Source organism: Hoplias malabaricus, chromosome 5 (assembly GCF_029633855.1).
Source record: "Hoplias malabaricus isolate fHopMal1 chromosome 5, fHopMal1.hap1, whole genome shotgun sequence".
Classification (NCBI taxonomy): domain Eukaryota; kingdom Metazoa; phylum Chordata; class Actinopteri; order Characiformes; family Erythrinidae; genus Hoplias; species Hoplias malabaricus.
In genome coordinates, this window is record NC_089804.1 from 22,232,654 (window position 1) to 22,254,245 (window position 21,592).

The following is a 21,592-nucleotide window of genomic DNA, read 5'->3' on the forward strand; positions in this document are numbered from 1 at the left end:
GGGCCAGATAAAGAAAAACTCGGATGACCCCAGAGAGAAACACAGGCAAATCGAGTGGAGAAAGAAATTCAAGGCGCCTAAAAAGAGACGACAATCTCAGAGTGGCATGGATCACATTCCTCTCACAGAAAAAAGACATGTAGGATGACTTTTACTTTTACATGTACTGTGCCATTCTGTTGCAGCACTAGAGACACTGGGTCCCAAAGTTTGTGGACACATCTGTCCCTCTGTCTCCACTCTAATGGGAAGTGATTATTACCCTCTACCACTTAGGAGCATCCTTTATTCTACTGGTCAGTGCTTTACTCTGGAGACTACACAAGCTGTGTACATGTGCACTGCCAGCATTGGGTGCACCTAGGGCTGGACGATAATTCAATATTAATATATATCGCAATATCATATCAGAAATAAGAAATATCATGATATAAATTTTGGTCATATCATTCAGCCCCAGGGCGGCATGGTGGTGCAGCAGGTAGTGTCGCAGTCACACAGCTCCAGGGACCTGGAGGTTGTGGGTTCGATTCCCGCTCTGGGTGACTGTCTGTGAGGAGTTGGTGTGTTCTCCCTGTGTCCGCGTGGGTTTCCTCCGGGTGCTCCGGTTTCTTCCCATAGTCTAAAAACATACGTTGGTAGGTGGATTGGCGACTCAAAAGTGTCCGTAGGTGTGAGTGAATGTGTGTGTGTGTTGCCCTGTGAAGGACTGGCTCCAGGGTGTATTCCCGCCTTGTGCCCAATGATTCCAGGTAGGCTCTGGACCCACCGTGACCCTGAACTGGATAAGCGGTTACAGATAACGAATGAATGAATGAATTCAGCCCCAGGTCCACCTAAAAGTATCAGAAGCCCCATATCCGAAGGAGTGTCAACAAACATATATATATATATATATATATATATATATATATATATATATTGGATCCCAAGCAACACCTTTATTGAAACATTTATAATAATGAATCAAATATGACTTCCTCCTTCAAGGGCACAGTGGTTGGTAACCAGCCATTTAATCATCTTGTGGCACGTACAGCTTTTGGAAAATACCCAACAATATCAGACACCACATACCAAAGCTTCTGTAATTCTTTCCATAACAGTGCAATCGCTCTGAGCATGGGGCAGTGGTGTTCTCTGGAGTAATGGAGTGCCAATATTATTTTAAAAAAACAGATATGGGATCTAATAGAAAGAATTCTGTGTCAAACCCTGACCTCACCAATGGTTATGTGGTTGAAAGCCAACAAACCCAATTTCTATAGTCGAGGTAATAACTGCAGAAATTCCTTATTAATACTTTTCACCTGGTGTATTTACAGTGACATTATCTCTCTATCAAAATCTATTCATTTTTTGGGCAAGGGATCATCCTAAAAGTGTCCGACTCAAACGTTATTAAAAGTTTTCTCACAAATCAAATTCAGGAAACCTTGTTCATCACGTATTTTTGGACAGTCACGACTCTGCAAAAAAAAAAACTGCTCTGTTCAGAATGAAAACTTTCACTGTTGCTCTTTCTGCAGTGCACCTGCCAAATCCCCTCCTGTAGCAGTGCCATAACCGTCTCAAGAGCAAGATTTTCCAGTTTAAAGACAAGGTACACACCCCTCCTGACGACACGTCTTAAAGGTGAGAGGAAATTACAGTTGCTTCGGGGTGGATACCTGAGGATGGAATGTTATGAATTTTTGTTCTCTGCCTGGTTAAGGCAGAAGGAAGGTAAACAGCTAACGTACTTCTTGTTTTATTGTTGCATTATCACATATAATTATTATTCTCAATGTCAGTGGAGATTCCAGTGGTCGTATGATGTATTTGCATAAAGCCTGCTGGTTATTACAGAGAAAGAGAGGTTTGTTAGTGTCGCAACAACACTGCCCCAAACAACAGACAGCTCGGGGACGTACAACACCCTACAACAGAAAGAGTGCTAGGGCAAGACTCCTAACCCTGCTTTAGTCTGTTGCATGATCATTAAGGGTGTCTGTGTTACAGGAGATGGAACATGGATAGATGGAAACAAAAAGGAAATACAGCTTATTAAATTAGCTATGTATAAAGCTGCAAAGGTACGCAATAGCTAAGGCATTTTCTAAAGATAATACAGGCTAGTTTTAGGCTTTAAACTGTAGCACTTGTTGTAATAGTAATGGTGGTTTTAAAGGAAGAATTAATGAAGCCTTGATAGCACAGAGACACTGTTTTGAGGTTGCAGGGGTGCGAATGTGGGTGTTACTTTTCAGGGGAAGTGCACGTTTGAATGCTGCATGCTTTCTGGCAGCAATGCCACACTCACCATGCAGGTGGAGACCGCAAAGAGGAAGCAACCGAGCAAAAAGGCAAGACACTGCTGCCTCAGAGGACACAAACCAAGAGTCTGCCTTCAGCAGCTCGACTGCAAACTGTTTCTCTGAAACAGCAGGGTCTTTCCCAGGCTGCACTTTAAAGGGATGCATCAAACGGAAAATATAGTGTCAATAAAGCTTAATGGAAATTAGAGGCCTGAAGAAATCACTTACTGCGAAGACTGACTGGAGAACTTAGGTTTTTATTGGTAGGAATGGGAAGGACAGTTGGCTATAAACCTAAAATCAGTTGATGATCATGAATTTGTGTACAGCGGTTACATTCTGTTGCCCTGCGCCTTTTAAGATGGAGCCACACATTTTAACACAAACTGGCCATTAATGCTAACCTCTTCATGCCTTTGATGGACTTAGTTCAGAGTAGAGGCCGCCCTCTCACATTTAATCAATTCGAGTAATCATAACAATAAAAATCATTAAATTTTTAGCAGAATTATTGAAATGGATTCTCACCATTGTGTGACATCCCCACCATCAGGCACTTCTGGAAGCGACAGTATTGGCATTTGTTGCGGCTTTTCTTGTGGATGCGGCAGTGGAGGTCACAGTGGTCGTAGACTAATTTTAGGCGAATCGTTCTGCGAAAGAATCCCTGAAAACGAAAAAACTAAATGTTAGAATGGATTCCCGACATCTCCGGTGTGTAGAATTTTTCCAGCAATTCTCAAAACATTTCTGTTTAAATCAGTCAATGAGATGTAAACAAGTCATTCAGAGTAATGTAAAATACAGTGAAATTACATCCAATTTATTTAAGTCCAAGTTTTTGGAGACTATTTCACACTTCAGTGTCCTGCATGTAACTCATTACCAATGTTGGCCTTAAATAAGAAGCTCATTTAATATGAAAACCTAATAAATAGTATTTAATTTAAAGCAGGCAGTGCACATATTCATGAACAAGTTTTTTCAAAAACTAGGCCTCTGTGGGGTGAAGTGTGTATATTTACGAGGAAAGCTGACTGAAATTAATAATCAGTTATATTCATTTGTCAAGAAATTGAGACAACCCTAGTTTAATCTGTAAACCTTATCATTTTAATTCCTCTTCCACTTTGCTCATTGTGACTGGAATGACAGCTCTCAGACGTGTTTAAGAAACGTGTTAAAAGACATAAACCTAGTTCCTCAAAAATATCTGTCAATCTGCTGAGAGCAGAATTTAAATGAGCAATTAAAACGAGAACTAAGATTTATATCGCTGTGCTATCACTCACTCTCACGAAGGCAAAAATATTTTTTATTTTTTTTCTTGCTTATGGTTTAACCCCACAAGCTGAGCTTAGCACTCAGTACACATTTGGTTACAACACCTAGGTCATTATTCACCCAAAGATAAGCCCAGGCCTCTCGATAGGCAGAGCTTATCTTTATAATAAACCATTAGGAGACAAGAGTATTGCTGGATTTGGACTTTGGCCAGAAATCTGACCTTAGTGGTATTTTATTTCTTCTCACGTTGTCATTAATAAACCCAGACGGCTTTGTAGCTTTAAGCTATGAGTCAACAACAAAGAAATACAGCTGTCAAACAATGTACAGAAACAGAAGAGCTTCCAGTAATTATTCTAAACTATTAAGAGTTTCCAAACTTTTCAGAAATAAAAACCTTAGGCAAGAGAAACTGATAGAAATAAGAATGTTCAATATTTACAGCTCAACATTTAATTTACTCTCCACAACCACAAGTCTAGTCCGCAAGTCTCCTTGCCTTACAACATCCTCCCCGCTAAGATTTAGGCCAGCACCTTCAAACAGTGTTCAAAGCATGCACTAATTTTCTTTGAGGAGCTTTTTGGAGGCTTCAAGCATCTGGTTCGACTCACCACCACTGTGTTCTGTCAATTCTGTCAATACCTATTACATCAAAATGTTCTGAAGTAATCTGGATATGGCGACATGGCAAAGATTCGTGGAAACCCCCTTTAACATTCATGCATTGGGGGCACCGATAAGCACACCAGTGAAACTAGAACATGACTTAATGCTGAAGCCACAAACACCTGCTTTGTCAATGAACTTTCAATTGATACGATGATTGATTATATGCTTTAATATCATTACAGATAACACAGATTGCCGTTTTAGCTCAACAGCTTACATGTAGGAAAGAAGCACTACAAACACAAAGAGGATGTTTTCCATGTACTTTCTGTACCCCATCTGTCACTTTGTGGTTAATTTTAGCAGCACTTTGGATATAAATAGTCATAGGATGTCGGGGGATAAAACTAAGGCTCCACCCAAAAATGGCTTTTGTATTTTAGAACAATTAGAGCTTTAACCCGTTTGGCTGGACATAACCTCAGGCGTTGTTAGTTGACGTGACAGAATAGACCTGAGTTGTAAATGTGGATGAGGTTTGTTGTATCAATAGAAATATTCCACTCGTTTCAACCTTCCCGTTCTTAGAAGACGTCTCAGCAGGGAAGGGGTGTTTGTTTTGCAATTTTACAGCATCGTCCCTTTACAATGGCATGGAGTCATTTTTTTTTAAAAGGGGAACCATACGACCGAAGACTTTGAAAAGACTTTTAAAAGACTAAAATCTGACACGCTCACATCTAAAGTGAGTTTTATTGACAGACCTGTTAAGACCTGTTAATGGTTGAATTTATTGGAAACTCAAGACGAGAAAAAGCCTTATGACAGGTCTCCTGAGCGTGTTACAGTAAACAATCGAGACGACGGGAGCATGCTGCAACTCTAGCAATGCTCACGTGATTTTATTCAGACATTGAGTATTTGTTTGTAGGGAAATCGCTTGAAAAACTTGGTAAATGTTTAACTGATTCAAGGAAAATTATGCTATTTTACATCAACATTTCTACTGTCAGCAGCCAAATAAAAAGCAGCACTTTCCTCATTTGAATTGGAGTTAAGCGTAATTTTATTGCAGTTCCGGATCATACAATGCTCGATGCCAAGTCCAAAAAGGTATATTTCCAATATGTAGAAGTGCCCACATGTTGTGCTTTCTAAAGGAATGGAACAGTTGGAATTGGAGTGATGTTTGTGATTCCGAACTAATCATCCAACATCAGTATTTAACGTCAATAAAACTCTAACAACTGGCATCAGATCCTTACAGAAGTGTTCTAAAATCTAGTGTAAAGCCTTGTGAGAATAAGGAGGAGAAAACAGTTTATCCATGGGTGGCATGTTTGTGAGAACTCCTGTCATTATCTGTGAGAAGTTTGGTGTGTTCTCCCTGTGTCTGCATGGGTTTCCTACCACAGTCTTTAAACATATTCTGTCAATAGGTAATAAGTGAGTGTCAATAGGTGTAAGTGAGCGAGTGAAAGTGTGAGGGTAGACTGGTGCCCTGTCCAGTGTGTGTTCCTGCTCCAGACCCACCACAACTGTCCCTGAAGAGGAGACATTGGTTACAGAAATGAATGAATGAATAACTCCCTGTGTTTCAAAAACATATGTTAAATGAGGATGTGTCTACGTAAGTTTTAGTGTGAAAACAATGCAGGAGAAAAGTTCAGACATCAAGCAAAGTCTGCATTTTAAAGCTAAGGAGAAAATGGTGTCAATTCGATTTTTCACTGAACCATTCCTTTAAGGTGTATCACGAAAAACCACCACCCACCCACCTGCCCACTGACTTCGAGAAAAGTTGAGTCTGAAGAGCACGTGGGTTGGAAATGTATCTCGCAAGTCTGGGTCGCCCACTCACATGATTATTCTTATTCAGAGACACATCTTTCTGCCCATACATATTTCTTTGTGTGGAAACTTGTACGGGGTTTTGTGGTTCATGTGACAGACAGGAAAGATAGCCAGACACCTTTTGACCTCATCTACATGTCTGGGTGCAAATTGAAACCTTTTTTTTGACGGGAAGGAGTTAGTGAGTGTTTGGGCATTCGTGCGTCTTGTGTGATATTCTCGAGTCTTATTCTGGGTGTGGATTTTATATCAGCCTAGGAATGGCACAGTCAGGGACTTTACGCTTTCTTTGAACCACAAACAGGAAACCATCACACGATCATTAATAACATAGCGAATTTATCCATTGTTATAAGAGTCTAAACCTTCACTATTTCCTAAATTAAATGAGCTCTGTTTTCATACAGTTATATTTAGTGCTCCAAAAAACTGTCCTAGTCTCTCCTCCTCAGCTTTAAGAGCAGGGTTCGCCAAATTAATAATTTGTAAGATAATAAAATAATTTTATAAGCTGAGAAAATGAACCAACTGAAATCAACCATGAATTATTAATTAATTTATTCATTTATTCATTCATAAATTCATTTTCTGCTTCTGCTTCTTCATCCTATTCATGGTTCTACCCGAAAACACCGGCAGAGCATCGGTCCATCATAGGACATCACGCACTCACACCTATGGACGTATTTATACGGCCAATCCACCTACTAACATGTGTTTTTGGATTGTGGGAGGGAACCGGAGCACTCATAGAAAACCCATGTAAACATGGGGAGAACATGTAAATGAAGCCGGGATGAACCCCGGGGCTGTGACAGAGACACTACTTGTTGCACCATTTGAGTCATATTTTGAATAAATTGTGCAAAGCATTACGGTTCTTCATAATTAATAATTACAAGAAAATAATGTAATATTTCCTACCAAACTATGAGTCACGACCAATGCTGTGTTTATTTTCATATCGTGTACTTTCCATTGGCTACAGATTTAAATCTACTTTATTTTTAGAATCACGCATGATTGGTTTTCAGTTCTATATACAGTTCTGAGAAAATAGCGTAACCTAACAATCTATATAATCTATTAATTTATTGCAAACTCACAGAGAAAACCTGCACATCTGATCTGATCTGATCTAAACACCCAAACACAACCATCCATAGATGTCTGTGATGTATATGATGTCTGTGAGGAAGCAGGCTGTGTTTTACTTTCATTAAAGTGAGTGATTATTTCAGGAAGTGGTGTAAACTGTACCTTGCAGCCCTCGCAGGCGTGGACGCCGTAGTGAAATCCGGAGGCTTTGTCTCCACACACTCGGCACTCGATGTTTAACACAGATCCGGGGACCTCTTCATGAAGCTTTGAGAAGGACACACTACTTTCTGCAAACTGTGGAGGAGACTCGGGCTCAAGTTTAATCGAACCTGGATAAAATGAACAATAACAGAGCTTTAACAGTCTGAATACAGGATAAAAATTGTGAACTTAAACCATAGCCTTTACCTTTAACCCTTTATTACATTTGCGTTATGTTTAATTAATTGAGTATTATTTTATATAATCAGCAATGCAGTTAATCACTTTTACGTTAGATTTCAATTCCGTATTGGGAGAATATTTTCAAAAAAAAAGCTTTAAAAAAACGTTTACGCAAAGTTTCATCAAACTTAGGACTGATGCTTTCCATTAAATTGTTTAATCAAAGTCATTTAAGAGGAAATAACTTGTTTTAAAGCAAGTTAAAACAGACCAAATCTTAATATCGACTGTCACAGTAAAACACAGGTCTGTTTCTAAGATAAGGGCAGGAGGGCAAATAAGATCTGCCACCGAACGATGGAAAAAAACCCACATGAAATCTGATCAAACGGGTGAACAGTGTATTCAGACCAGATTTAAATCAGGCCTGAAACCACGCAGTGTGGCTAGATTCCAACTGAAAGAAAACTGTCAGATTGTGTTGCCGCGGGACGTGTCCTACTCAAATTAGACATTAAGAGAAATTGGACCTGAGCTGCCTGTCTGAACGAGGCTGTGCAAGTGTGATTTAACAAAACAAAATGATTAGAAACTACTAAACAATAATAACCACGATTCACAGTGTTAAAAATACTCCAAATCTGACTGTTACTTCAGTGGCTGACTTTCTGGCAAGAGATTAGGTCTAGATCTGGACTAGAGAGCATTAAAAAAAAGACCAGAGATGAATTTACACTGATTAACTGCATCCAGATGTGTAGATTTGATCAACGACAGCAGTTTACACAAATAGAAGACAGACACAAGCTGCTCGGAGGAGAGTTAGGGTTACACCGATATCTTTAATGTTTAAATGAGTGTAGTGCATACTTGGTGGTTCTTGAATTCTCAAGTTGTTCTCCTGAGTTCTGTAGTTGTGATCTTGCGCTCTATAGCCATTCTCTTGGCCTCTATAACTGCTCTCTGGTGCTCTATAACTGTTTTCTGGTGCTCTATAACTGTTCTCCTGGGTTCTGTAGCTGCCCTCCTGGGTTCTGTAGCTGCCCTCCTGGGTTCTGTAGCTGTGCTCCTGTGTTCTGTAGCTGTGCTCTGGGGATCTATAGTTGTTCTCATGTGCTCTGTAGTTGCTTTCCTGGGCTCTGTAGTTGCTCTCCTGGGCTCTATAGCTGCACATATGCGTTAGGTCCATCATGTGTGTCATTTCACTCTGAGGAGGGCTGGGATCGTAGTCGATCTGTTGAGAGATTGTTGCGTAGTCCAGCGTGGAGAACGGCTTCATGTCGAGAGAGTGAGAGCTATCGTCCAGTTCCTCCAACTCCAGAGTGCTCAGGCCAAATCCCATGGGCCAGGAAAATGTCTGTGTGTCCACCATAGCTGTAAAAAAAAAAGAGAGAGAGAGAGAGAGAGAGAGAGAGAGAGAGAGAGAGAGAGAGAGACAGTAATTTAGAACCAGGCAAAAGGCAATTCAGTTTCACAATCGTACACAAGTCGTACTGGCTAAGCCTGACCCTGCACAAGATGTGGGTTGCAGGCATTAGGCCTGTCACAATAGCCATTGTTTTGTGGACCATATATTGTCCCAGAATATAACTGTGATAACTGTGAAAATATCCTAAATCATTAAAACATAAATAAAATAACCAAATCAAACAGTGAGGAAACAGAGAGAAAACCTGAGAACAGAACAGAGCAAGAGATTAAAATATTTGTGACATTCATTCTTATGTAAACAATTTCACAGGTAAACACAATGGGCGATACTAAGGTCAACAATGAATACTCGGCCCAAATGTGGCCCAACTGCGGTTTCCAATTTGGCCTTGAATGACAGCATTGACTCAGGGTGAGTCTGGCTACCTCACCTCAGATCACAGGTCCATCTTCTATCAGCCCAATGTCAGGTGTGGTGCATCAAATTGCTAGTCGGCCCAAATCCGACCCACACAACATGAGCCGCAACACAAATCATGCCTGGCTCATTATAGTTGGCGCATTTCTGGCCCAAAAATATAAATTCGCCAGCGTCGTAGCTGAGCTGTAAGTGTGAAACGTAAATGAGGTTTGGCTCAAAGGTGTCTGCTATCTGGGTTCTATTTGTGGTGCTGCTGTATGAGTAACTCTTAATCAAGCTGATGTTAAAATGCACTGAAAAAGATAACATTGAAGTCTCAACACCAATAAAGAGATAAAAACAACTAATGTAAGCAACTTTCCACGATTCTTTTTAAACAGCTCATCGGGTAAAGCAGACTCCATCTACACTCCTTTACTCGAGTAAAAGTAAAAAAGCAAGAGTAGCAACTCAAAATGCTCCTCAAGTCCTTTGTGAGTGTGTAATTCCTCAGAACATACAGCATCTATCAGCACCGGAAATGAAATGTGTGCCACTACTCTTCTCTTTCTGGATAATTTACTCTAAAATTAATAATCAAAGCCATGAAATCAGTTTTGTGACCCAAACAGAAACATCACAGTAACAACACACCACCACACTACGCACAATAACAACACACGCCATCACACTACACACAGTAACAACACACACCATCACACTACACACAGTAACACAACACACCATCACACTACACACAGTAACAACACACACCATCACACTACACACAGTAACAGAACACACTATCACACTACACACAGTAACACAACACACCACCACACTACGCACAATAACAACACACACCATCACACTACAAACAGTAACACAACACGCCATCACACTACACACAGTAACAACACACACCATCACACTACACACAGTAACACAACACACCACCACACTACGCACAATAACAACACACACCATCACACTACACACAGTAACACAACACGCCATCACACTACACACAGTAACAACACACACCATCACACTACACACAGCAACAACACACACCATCACACTACACACAGTAACAACACACTCTCACACTACACACAGTAACACAACACACCACCACACTATGCACAATAACAACACACACCATCACACTACACACAGTAACACAACACACCATCACACTACACACAGTAACAACACACGCCATCACACTACACACAGTAACAACACACACCATCACACTACACACAGTAACACAACACAACATCACACTACACACAGTAACAACACACACCATCACACTACACACAGTAACAACACACACCATCACACTACACACAGTAACACACCACACCATCACACTACACACAGTAACACAACACGCCATCACACTACACACAGTAACACAACACGCCATCACACTACACACAGTAACAGAACACACTATCACACTACACACAGTAACACAACACACCACCACACTACGCACAATAACAACACACACCATCACACTACACACAGTAACACAACACACCATCACACTACACACAGCAACAACACACACCATCACACTACACACAGTAACACAACACACCATCACACTACACACAGTAACACAACACACCACCACACTATGCACAATAACAACACACACCATCACACTACACACAGTAACACAACACACCATCACACTACACACAGTAACACAACACATCATCACACTACACACAGTAACACAACACGCCATCACACTAAACACAGTAACAACACACACCATCACACTACACACAGCAACAACACACACCATCACACTACACACAGTAACAACACACACCATCACACTACACACTGTAACACCACACACCATCACACTACACACAGTAACACAACACACCACCACACTACGCTCAATAACAACACACACCATCACACTACACACAGTAACACAACACACCATCACACTACACACAGTAACACAACACATCATCACACTACACACAGTAACAACACACACCATCACACTACACACAGTAACAACACACACCATCACACTACACACAGCAACAACACACACCATCACACTACACACAGTAACAACACACACCATCACACTACACACAGTAACACAACACACCATCACACTACACACAGCAACAACACACACCAACACACTACACACAGTAACAACACACACCACCACACTACACACAGTAACAACACACTCTCACACTACACACAGTAACAACACACACCATCACACTACACACAGTAACAACACACACCGTCACACTACACACAGTAACAACACACTCTCACACTACACACAGTAACAACACACACCACCACACTACACACAGTAACAACACACTCTCACACTGCACATAGTAACAACACACACCATCACACTACACACAGTAACACACCACACACCATCACACTACACACAGTAACAACACACACCATCACACTACACACAGTAACACAACACACCACCACACTACACACAGTAACACAACACACACCATCACACTACACACAGCAACACAACACATCATCACACTACACACTACACACAGTAACAACACACACCATCACACTACACACAGTAACAACACACACCATCACACTACACATAGTAACACACCACACACCATCACACTACACATAGTAACACACCACACACTACACACAGTAACAACACACACCATCACACTACACATAGTAACACACCACACACCATCACACTACACACAGTAACACCACACACCATCACACTACACATAGTAACACACCACACACCATCACACTACACACAGTAACAACACACACCATCACACTACACATAGTAACACACCACACACCATCACACTACACATAGTAACACACCACACACCATCACACTACACACAGTAACAACACACACCACCACACTACACACAGTAACAACACACACCAACACACTACACACAGTAACAACACACACCATCACACTACACACAGTAACAACACACACCACCACACTACACACAGTAACAACACACACCACCACACTACACACAGTAACAACACACACCACCACACTTCACACAGTAACAACACACTCTCACACTGCACATAGTAACAACACACACCATCACACTACACACAGTAACACACCACACACCATCACACTACACACAGTAACACACCACACACCATCACACTACACACAGTAACAACACATCATCACACTACACACAGTAACAACACACACCATCACACTACACACAGTAACAACACACCACCACACTACACACAGTAACACAACACACCATCACACTACACACAGTAACACAACACACACCATCACACTACACACAGCAACACAACACACCATCACACTACACACAGTAACACAACACACACCATCACACTACACACAGTAACAACACACACCATCACACTACACACAGTAACAACACATCATCACACTACACACAGCAACACAACACATCATCACACTACACACTACACACAGTAACACCACACACTACACACGGTAACACAACACACCCTCACACTACACACAGTAACAACACACACCATCACACTACACACAGTAACACCATCACACTACACACAGCAACACCACACACCATCACACTACACACAGTAACACCACACACCATCACACTACACACAGCAACACCACACACCATCACACTACACACAGTAACACAACACACTATCACACTACACACAGTAACAACACACACCATCACACTACACACAGTAACAACACACACCACCACACTACACACAGTAACACACCACACACCATCACACTACACACAGTAACACAACACACTATCACACTACACACAGCAACAACACACACCATCACACTATACACAGCAACACAACACATCATCACACTACACACTACACACAGTAACACCACACACCATCACACTACACACAGCAACACCACACACCATCACACTACACACAGCAACACAACACATCATCACACTACACACAGTAACAACACACACCATCACACTACACACTGTAACACCACACACCATTACACTACACACAGTAACACAACACACCATCACACTACACACAGCAACACAACACATCATCACACTACACACAGTAACACAACACATCATCACACTACACACAGCAACACAACACATCATCACACTACACACAGTAACACCACACACCATCACACTACACACAGCAACAACACACACCATCACACTACACACAGCAACAACACACACTATCACACTACACACAGTAACACAACACAATATCACACTACACACAGCAATAACACACACACACCATCACACTTCACACAGTAACACAACACACACTATCACACAGTAACACGACACACTATCACACTACACAGAGTAACACAACACACCATCACACTACACAGAGTAACAACACACACCATCACACTACACACAGTAACAATACACTTCACACAGTAACAGCACACACCATCACATTACACACAGCAACAACACACACTATCACACTACACACAGCAACATCACACTTCACACAACAATGATACACCTCCACATTACGCAGGAAATATAATGAGACCAAATATGAACCAAGGAAATGGAACTGAGAAACAAGCAAAAAATATAATAACAAATAAACGTACCTACGAACACACAACCTATAATTAACTAATAAACTTAACAGTTAAATCCTGTACTTAAAGCTGGAGTAGTTGATTTGTCTTTTCTTTGCATCTTGTTAGCATTCGTAATGGTAAATGCTCTGATAAATAATATACAAAGAATGCTCTGATAAACAAAATTATTTCTTTTCTATATGTGCACAGGACTGTAAAAAAACCATGCTCAATCATTTCATTCAAACCAAAAGTGATGTTTTTTCTGCCTGCCTACATCACCCTGCCCTCAGTGCAGACACTCGCTACAGATAAACAAAGAGGAGAAGGGTGGAGGTAGAGGGCTTTCAACAAAAAGAAGGTGGATAAAGACACAGGGCAAACTCGAGTGAAGGAGTCATGAGGGAGATGGACTCTGTTTGAAGGTGATGTTTTGTGCACCTTTCTCTCAGCGTTCCTGTGTTTTAGAGGAGTGTGTTTGGAACAAGGGCTGAATGTAGGAGGTGGGACTTTTTCGGTCAAGTCTTGTTCCAAAACATGCTTACACTTACTGGTAGCTACAAAATTACCGACTCAAGCTTTAAGCACTCACTACTCTTCTCTGCAAACAACACATTCACAAGCACCGACAATGGAACTGAGGCCCAGGAACAGAGTGTTACTATGGTGTTACTGTCCCTCACAGCCTTGCTGGGTTTCAGAGTTGAGATTGTGAGATTTCCATTCTGTGATTGTTCTTCGAGAACAGCCAAAGTGTGAGACTGAAACAAAGTTTGAATAACACTCTAAAATCAGAAGTCTCAAGGGAGAAGAATTTGTCTTGAGTGTGAAAACCACTTTCAGCATGAACACCACTTTTAAACCAAAAGCAAAATCCCACCATGCTTATTTATACAGGGCAAAGGAGTGGTTCTTCTGCTTCTTCTTTTGGTTTTTAACTAATTCAGTTACAGCTATTAATCCTGAGACTTATTCGCCAAAGATGATCAGAGAAGAAGTGTCACCCACAAACAGGTTTAAGAGTGAATTGTTCCATGATTCTGTGAAATTTTATATTTTATCATTGTTTATTAGCATTGTTCCTCTATGAGACGTTATGTAATACACTGTGGGTAAAATACTGTGGCCTGAGGGTAATATGGTTCAGTTGTAAATTAAAGTGAGGTAAAAAGTGACACACCAAAAACCAATTACTAATAAACATATGATAATGAGGGGTTAAACATGGTGTCATTCACTGTTGCTTTAATGGAAGTCAATGGAGCCATATCTTTTCTAACCAAGTCATTCTGGGTTATTTACACAAGCTCACGTACCGTTACATGATAGATGTGTTCAAACAATTAAAATAGAGCTATAAAATGCTCTCAAACTTTATTTGTGATTGTGCTTATAACAGAGAAGTATCCATACTACATTATAAAATGTTGTAGAATTAAAAGCCATAACACAAGTGTTCTCTGTGGTTTATGAAGAACTAAAGCTCGATTTGGCAAGAGCATGAATGAACTAACAATCAGTTTATTGCCCTAAATCTCTGTATCGACCTGTACATAGACAGCAAGGTTTTACATAATCAAGGTCGGTGATTGTGTAAAGGCTGAGATTCTAAAGCCAGTACTCTGGAAATGTATGTTCGCTTTTTCACCTGGGACTAGTTTCCCAAAGCTTCCTCCTGCATTTAATTTTACCTACATGGGAACTTATTTTGAGGATATTGTGAGACTAATAATAGATGAATGTGTGCTTCGTACGTGGGTAAAGGCTAATGAGAACAACTATGAGAGTCAAACTGGGTCCAAAGTGGTGCCCACTAAATACTCCATAAATAGCAAAAATAGTTGAAATGATTCCCAGTGATTTTCCAAAAATACCCATAGGCTACAAACATCCTCAAATCAATGGCTTATTTTTTCCCTTCTCACCTGAATGGAATGCCAATGAATGAATGGAATCTCCTCAGAACTACCTGCCACTACCAATTGTTTCGAAACGAGCGCATTGCTTTTTTTCTGGAAACTCAAGGCAGTGAAGGGTTTTCTATTATTAGCAGATCCTCGACCCTCTGTCCCTAATGCGTCCATTCTGAAATGTGGTAAACATGTTGCTTGCAACAGCCCTTTTGCTCCAGTTGGAAAGAAGAGGGTGATATTGAGAGTCAGACATTTTTTGGTTTGGTGAGACATCGCCTCCTTTCACTCCTCTGGCTTTTTTTTTCTTTTCTTTTGGTTGATGACTAATGTCACATTCTGGTAAAAATCACTGGCGAATCATGTGATAAGGACGGCGGAGGCACCGTATCATGAGTTTACAGCTCCATAATAATGTACTGCAATAGCTGAGCCACATTTTAAAGATTGAACAGTAATGATAATCATCATAACAAAGACATGATGTACTAAGTATTGTAGGTGAACAAGCACATGAAAAAAAAAAAAGCTGAAAACACGTGAACACTTTGCACTGAATGAAATCCAAGACCAGTGTTCTCTAAGCATATTACTATAATGGTAACTCATAACGTTAACAGACTTTAACTGATGTGGATAAGTAAAAGCCACATTAAACTGTGGTGTTCATGTCGTCTCTCAGATTACTGGAGCACACATTCTCTGCACAAAGCTTACAAAACTCCAAAACATGACAACCGATCAAAGTTAATGCCCTTTATTTGAACAAAGGACAAGAAACGCAAACAAACACAATGTGGGCCAGCCTTAAATGGACACTACGAAACTGTCCAGTCAAGTCTAGGCTCGCAAAGTACACAGGACGGTTTTACACTCTGCTTTGAGCTCCGTCTACTCAGGTGTCTGTATATCATCACTGTCTGAACAAACCCCTCCAGTTTTGCTTGTTTTTATATGGACTGACTAAGGCTTATTCTGAGGAAAACTACTGTTTATCATAGTTTTACTTTCACTTTAATTGCACCAGTATTAATGACTAACAGCCTCGCACATATTTCACCTCCTGTATCACTAAAAAACAGTTATCAGGAGTTCCGAGCAGCTGTTTCTGTCCAAATAAATCATACATAAGGATAACCACGCTGAACGTGAACTGAGCAAAACCGCATTAAAATACAATACAATGCCTTTTGCCAAGAGTTGCTTTGGAGCCGTGGTATTGTGCTCTGTGGAGGGATAGAGCACCAACTTATAAATATGTCATGAGTTGGAGAACCAATCTTCCAAACATCAGTACCTGACCTCACTAACGTTTATGTGGCCGAATGACATCGAATCCTCACAGAAATGGCCTAACGTCAAGTGTAAATCCATCCCATGAGAAGCAGAAATAATGGTTGCTACAGTAAAAAAGGGGCTAACCAGCGTTCTGCTCCTGGACTGAACTCTGAGAGAAGCTCTGACTCTGTTGATGTGAGAAAGTGAAGGAAAAGTGTTTCTTGTGGACTGTGATGTGAAATCCTTTCCACAGGGACGTATTGCAACAAGAACATAATGTTTTCCATTGATATTTCCTCACAGCTACAGTGGTCAAGCCAAAGAGAAGAAGTGGGAAAAAAAACTTTCACATTTAGTTGAAATTTCACTTCTGAGGATTATTTTGAAAGAATTTTCTCATTAATGTGGCATTTGCTTTGAACAAAAATGTAATTATTGACGCTGCCAGTTGGACACCATGTCTCCTTGTGAAATTTGTAGTATTTCTGCTGTCACCTTTTAATTACGCAAGAAAAAACGTTTAATTTATGGGTTTGATCAATTAAATAAACCCAGCTACTGTTAAAATAGGAAGAAGAATGTGTTTTAATGATTCACATCAAAACAAAACCCTGTGTAACACAAACACTTTACCGAAATAACTTTAACTTTCAGTATAAATCAATGGAATAAGGTTTTATTCCGAATCATTATACGATTTCACCATGGTTTAAAAGAATGATGAACAGCTCAGTAGAAATGCCTGATCATTTAAATCTCAGGTTTGTGAACGTTGTGCTTACAGTAGCTCACTTTTAAGCTTTTAACCTGCTCAGTCTTTAACGTCAAGTCACTGAAGACTGATAAAACAGACCTGCTGATTTCTAATAAAATACCTCCCTGTTCCTTACGTCCTCAGCTTCGAGAAGAAACCCCGAGAAAGTTTACTCACCAATCCGTCAGAGTCTCATTTTTCTGAGCGTGTGGTGGAGTGTGGACCTGAGAACGTTCTACGTCCTTTCAGAGACGTGCGGAAAGTCTACGGTGCAGAGAGAGAGAGAGGGGGGCGATCACCAGACAAACACAAGAAGAACCGGACCGTCCACATTCAACGGCATCTTCACATTCATCTTGACTCGTAGATAAGCCCCACACACAAACACCGTGGAACACACACACACTGCTTGTTCCTTACAAGAAAAACGTGCATACCGACCTCACGTTCTCAGCACAGAGGAACGGAACTGCTAAACTAGGACAATGCAACGTTCATGTAATTGTTTCCAAAAATGTATCTGCTTAGTTCTGTCTTCGAAATCTTCCTTGTAATTAAATATTTCCATAGCCCTCAATATTACAAAGATATGCAAGTTCCAAGGCAATTGAAAACATTAGCTACGTGTCAGATGTTCTAGATATAGATGTGTCTAGATGAGAGATAAATGACATACAATAAAATACGATAAAAACAAAACAAAAACATTTTCTAAAGCTGTGAGGACAGATCCTTCTGTCTCTATTTGTGATATTTTCCATTTTTCATAATTGAATCACTCCAGCTTCTTTTTAGATTGTATGCCAATTAAAAGCAGATATGGTACAATAGACATTCATTTACATTTAAACTTTTGCTTCTACAAAGTTAGCATTGTGCAGATAAAAGGATATATTCTGGTTCTTGTTGCTGACAGACTCTGTAATCTGCCACTTTATGATATTCAGCGTTCTAGTACAAACAGTGATAATGATAAGCTCCTCACGATAACAACAGCGCAGCATCGTATTGCTCAATTCTCTACTAATTGGTAGAAGTTAGAAGCAGATAAATGTGGAAGAGACAAATGACAGGAAGGATGTCACAAACAAATAAACACCAGAGCTCTGCAGACGAGCTGGGTTTCAATCTCCTTTATTGAGCACTTTCTGAAAAAATAAATAAAAGAGAAAGAAATGCCTTTTCTCAGAAAAATGGAGAGCACTCTTTTAGATGTTGTGGCGAGACACTTTCATCGGAAAAGGACGCGACCTCGAGGCTGTGTTACAGAGAGAGAGAGAGAGAGAGAGAGAGAGAGAGAGAGAGAGAGAAAGAAAACGAGAAAGAGAGAGAAAATGTGACTTCCTGACCTCAGAGCTGCCAGCAAACCCAGGCTCCAACTCCTGCCCTCTTGCTTTGAGCCAGACAATAAGGTGTCTTCCTCCCACTTGGCTGGAACTGAAATTACTCAGAGAGTACTGAACTTACTCAGAGAGTACTGAATTTACTAGGAGAGTACTCATCACTTTGAAGCAGGAATTCTACCCCGTGACTCGCAGACCACACTCTGCAGAGAGGCAGGTATTATTCAAACGTGGCACGCGTGAACCCTGATTTTTAAAGCTGATTTTTAGAGAAATCCTGAGCAGACGTTTCACTTTAGCTCATGTACACAGTTATATCTGAAGGTAATTTAAATTAACAACCTTTACGTAGCCTTTTCTGATAATTATTCAGTAAAGTGTGTATTGCAACATCAGTCTAAAATCTCTTTCATGAGGGAAATATATTCTTCAAATCAGTTACATTTAGCGCATAGATAAGTGTGTCATCATTTCTCAAGGTGATCCCAAACTTTTGCACATGGCACAGAGCGCTTAATGTTTCAAACTAATTAAGGGAATTCATTGAAAATATTTCTCTATTTTTTGTTTTTAGAGAACTTCAACACACACACACACACACACACACACAAACACAGTGTTAATTTTAATAATGTAGTGAGTGGATAAAAATCTCTCCATTGTTTTTCCTTCGAATGTAAATCTGCTCCTGATTGGTGTTTGGCAAAAAGAATTTTTTCACATTCTGTTTCACTGTTACTGAAAAAAAAACCTTTTTTTTGGACCTCCAGACAGAGAACACACACTTCCAGGTTTTGAAATGAAACACTCGAATGCATTTTTAGACTTCCAGATGATGTGTTCTGATGAGTTCAGCGCATTAAATTAAGGACACATGATGTCTTCGTAAACATGTCGTACGATTCTTTCCTTTTTTAGAAAAGCAAAAAAAAAAAAAAAAACATATCAGATTTCTAGGTGAAATGTTCTATAAACCTCCCCTGGGCCCAAGTGACTCAAGTTGAAAGAAGGAGAAGATGATGAAATTGGATGAAATAAAATAACCCCAAGATTTATTAATCCTGATTTCTAAAACAAACTATAGCAAAAGCCCCAGGTTATATGACATGAAAGTGTTTGACTGAATACTACTAATGTTTGCGAAATGAAGACTGAATTAAATGTACTGAATTTCAAATGAGCCTTTCATATGTGTGTGTGTGTGTGTGTGTAATTTCTCCTCACTCCAATAATTTAATGTGGAAATTATAAAAACCCAAAATTTACAGTTTGAAAAAACATAATTATTATTCAGTCGATATTATTTCACTCTTGTTTATTTGATTTTTGGATTTTGTGTCAGCCATTTTAACCGTAAAAAGTCAAAAGCTGTAAAAATTCATTCTGTAAGATTCAGGGTTTTTTTTCTTTATATCAGGGACGCAAAGGAAAAGCAGCAGAGCATTGAAAGCAAAAAAATTGAGGACTAGAGACAGATAGGTTACTCAATCAGACAGACTAAAGAGATACGTGCTGTTCAGGATGGACCTGATAATAACAATAATGTTTAATTAACTACTAATCAAGCACAATAAAACACACTGTAAAAATAATAGGCTATTTTAATCCTGTGCTGCTATAAATTCAACTATAAATAACTACAGTTTAATCACATCCCTTAAAACAAACATTATATCTATGGACACATGCTCGTCAAATATTTCTTCTGAAATGAAGAATATTAATCGGGAATTTGTTCCTATTTTGGTGCTGCAACCTATTCTACTCCTCTGAAAAATCTTCATGTGTTGAAACATTGCTGTGAAGATCTGATGACAGCCACAAGAGCATTAGTGAGGTCCAGTACTGATGATAGACAATTTGTTTTGGATCTCACACTCCACTCCAACTCATCCCAAAGTTCCAATATTCCATAGAAACACACAAAACCACTGCTCAGGGGGTGCCCAGGGTGGCTGCATACCCCTCTGTCAGTGTACATAATGACCTTAGGCAAGTGTGAAGCTCTTCATATCGATTGAATTCTTTTTCGATGTGTGCACCGTAATGTAGATAAGTTCAGTAATTATTAAGGGTGTCTACAAACATTTGGACACATTGTGTCTTTCGAGGAAAATCTATCTGAAACAATGAGAAACAACCTGTTCAGTTAAGAGCACACGTCTAGACAAGCCTAGTTTAGCCAGTCTTCGGTAATTAGCCCCTACACACCCTGCTAGCTTGCTAATCACAGCTAGCTTTAAAAGGCTTATCTCCTAAACAAAGCTATAGCTGG

General features: G+C 40.0%; 1 protein-coding gene across 1 annotated transcript in view; it reads right to left on the reverse strand.

The window, feature by feature from the left end:
• The window catches only part of pparg (peroxisome proliferator-activated receptor gamma), a 28,635-nt gene extending 10,343 nt beyond the window's left edge, over window positions 1-18,292 (reverse strand). Inside the window, exons 1-4 of the mRNA XM_066673083.1 lie at window positions 18,152-18,292; window positions 8,406-8,909; window positions 7,311-7,480; window positions 2,826-2,964 (exon numbers count right to left, since the gene is read on the reverse strand). Of these exons, the coding sequence (XP_066529180.1) occupies window positions 2,826-2,964; window positions 7,311-7,480; window positions 8,406-8,907 (811 nt within the window). The 5' untranslated portion in view covers window positions 8,908-8,909; window positions 18,152-18,292. The remainder of the gene's footprint in view (window positions 1-2,825; window positions 2,965-7,310; window positions 7,481-8,405; window positions 8,910-18,151) is intronic.
• Window positions 18,293-21,592: the final 3,300 nt, after the last annotated feature.